This window comes from Otolemur garnettii, unplaced genomic scaffold (assembly GCF_000181295.1).
Source record: "Otolemur garnettii isolate 467f Iridium unplaced genomic scaffold, OtoGar3 scaffold00136, whole genome shotgun sequence".
NCBI lineage: Eukaryota > Metazoa > Chordata > Mammalia > Primates > Galagidae > Otolemur > Otolemur garnettii.
In genome coordinates, this window is record NW_003852531.1 from 2,689,423 (window position 1) to 2,692,124 (window position 2,702).

The window sequence follows — 2,702 nt, forward strand, 5'->3', positions numbered from 1 at the left end:
GAGGCAGGAGACTCACGTGAGCCCAGGAGTTGGAGGTTGCTGTGAGCTGTAATGCCACGGCACTCTACCCAGGGGACAGCTTGAGGCTCTGTCTCAAAAAAAAAAGAAAAAAAACACACACTCATGTAACAACAGACACCTTGGCCCGTGTTTGCCATCGAGTGGGACAGAAGACTTCGTGTATATGTGTGTATGCGTGTGTATACGTATGTGTGTAGAAAGAGGTGACCGACATATAGAGAATGTTTTGTAAATATTTAGTAAAATTTTGTAATGAATATTTTGTAAATAGAAGTACATGTAGCTACTCCCACTTTCCCTGTGGAGGGCAACTTTTGGAACACCCTATATTATTACAAGTTATGAGTTTCTGCATGTCAGATTTACATATATTAAAAAGACAATCTCCAATGTTAATGTATAAAAAAATTTATGTAAGAGTTACATTTAAGTTTGTATGACATTTTTGTAGAACAATTTAGCAAAATCTACTAGTTTTTTTTAATGTGCATGCTGTTATAGCTAATAATTTCACATATAGGTGCCCAAAGAGGAAAAATTCTCACACATGTGGGAAAAAAAAAAAGTCACAGGAAAATTCTTTGAAGGATTATTTGTAAAAGTGGAAAGAAGGAAGGAAAGAAAGAAGCAAAGAATGAAGGAAGAAAGGAAGGGAATATTAATACATGTTCATAGATATTAATACATGCCCATTTTTATGTCTTCAAGTAAAAGCAAAATCCAAAATACCTTATTTTCAAAAAGAATAGTAAAGTTAAATCAGCCAAAACTTACTTCAAAAAGAAAGAGGATGGAGTCCAGCTCCTCTCTTTGTGATTTATTATTCCCTGGAATATTAAAAAAAGAGAGAAACAATGAGTTATCATGACACTTAAGTTTTAGGATATTACAAATTATGTTTAAGGGTAGCTTTAAATAACATTTATTTAAAAAATAGGAAGAAGGCAGTGTGGAGCATGAATCAGGATTACAAATGGATAACTGACCCAGGCAGCTCTAGCAGAGTTACTTATCAGCTCAAACGATGGCAGAATGCACAGCAAAAACAAAGAAAAAGTTTCAGTTTGGTAACATAAAAAATCACAGAGCAGATCATAACTATGCAAAGTAGTATCGCTTTTTAGGCATTACACACTGTCCTCTTGATAGTAACCTCCAGCTCTTGGGCCTATGGGATTCTCTTACCTCAGCCTCCCAAGGAGCTGGGACTACAGGTGCCCACCACAACACCCGGCTATTTGTTGTTGTTGTTGTTGTTCAGCAGACCCTGGCTGGGTTTGAACCCACTGGCCCTGGTGCATGTGGCCGGAGCTCTAACCACTGAGCTACAGGTGCCGAGCACACATAGTAAATATTCTAAGCTATGCAGGCCTCCCTTGAAACTGCTCAGCTCTGCTGTCACAGAGCAAAGGCAGCCGCAGACAACACATAAATGAATGGGTATGGTTGTGTCCGGGAAAACTTTATTTTAAAAACAGGCAGCAAGCTATAAACGGTGGACCCCTGACCTAACTGAATCCTCACAGCTCTGTAGATACTGTTCATTCACTGTGAAGAAGTACTAAACAGAATGTCTGTATGTCCAGGAGTATTCTAGGCCATGAGGATACAGAAGAGAACACAACAGACAAAAATCCCTGCCCGGGGAAGTTTATGTTCTGGCAGGACGTGGGATTCTATAAACGTAATCGACAAAAACGAGAGGAAGGCAGATGGGGAAGCCAAAAAGGGTGGCAGGCGGCTGACTAGGAAGTCAGCAAAGCCCCTGCTGACAAGGTAACATCTGAGAAAAGTTCAGAAAGGTGCGGACACACGTCATACGGAAACTCGGGGTACGGAAACAAGCCATACGGAGGACTTGGGGGAGGCCTGTCCCAGACAGAGGAATTGAACAGTGTGAAGTCCCCGCAGCCAAGCGTGCTTGGCAGGGTCAGGGAATAACCAGAAGGCCCTCGAGGCTGGAGCAAATAAGGGGAGGGTTTAGCAGCTACGTTACAGCAGGTGGGAGGAGAGAAGCCAGGCTAGGTGGAGCCTGAGGCACTGCAGGGACTCAGGGAGCAGTCCCTTGAGGGCTTAGAGCAGCAGATAATCAAGATTGGACCCATTTTTTTTTTAATTGTTGGAGATTCACTGAGGATACAGAGAACCAGGTTACACTGAGTGCATCTGTTAGTTCAAGTCCCTCTCATAACTGTGTCCCATCTCCATTTTTAAAGCATGGCCCCAGCTGGGGAGCACAACTGTGGGAAGGACCCGTTCCTAAGGCTACTGCTGTCCAGGTGAGGACTACAGAAACCAACAGGGGCTCAGTGTCACCAGTTTAGGCAATGAGAAGAAGACAAGGATTCTGGCCTCTATTTATTTTGAAGATAGAGCCATGGTTTTGAGTGAATAACTGGAAGGCTGAAGTTAACACAAGATTTCACTCTTCCTAGGAAACATTTTTTTTAATTCCATTTTCAGAGTATACGTTCTTCCCTGCATTCCAATCAAATATAAACTGTACTAAAAACAAAACTCTCACTCTTTTTATTGGTTCCTCATTATGATTGTCTGCAATAGATTGCAAAAAAAGGCCACAGACTGTCCCTCCCATAGATATGTCTATTTCTCTGTTCCTTGAATCTGGGATGCCCTGTGACTTGTTCTGGCTAATTTAGCAAATGTGAGGCTGGCACATG

The 2,702-nt window shown here is 42.0% G+C and overlaps 1 protein-coding gene across 1 annotated transcript in view; it reads right to left on the reverse strand.

The window, feature by feature from the left end:
• RALGAPA2 (Ral GTPase activating protein catalytic alpha subunit 2) overlaps positions 1-2,702 on the reverse strand; it is a 374,339-nt gene that overhangs the window by 337,744 nt on the left and 33,893 nt on the right. Inside the window, exon 3 of the mRNA XM_023518389.1 lies at positions 796-848. Coding sequence (XP_023374157.1) covers positions 796-848 — 53 coding nt within the window. The remainder of the gene's footprint in view (positions 1-795; positions 849-2,702) is intronic.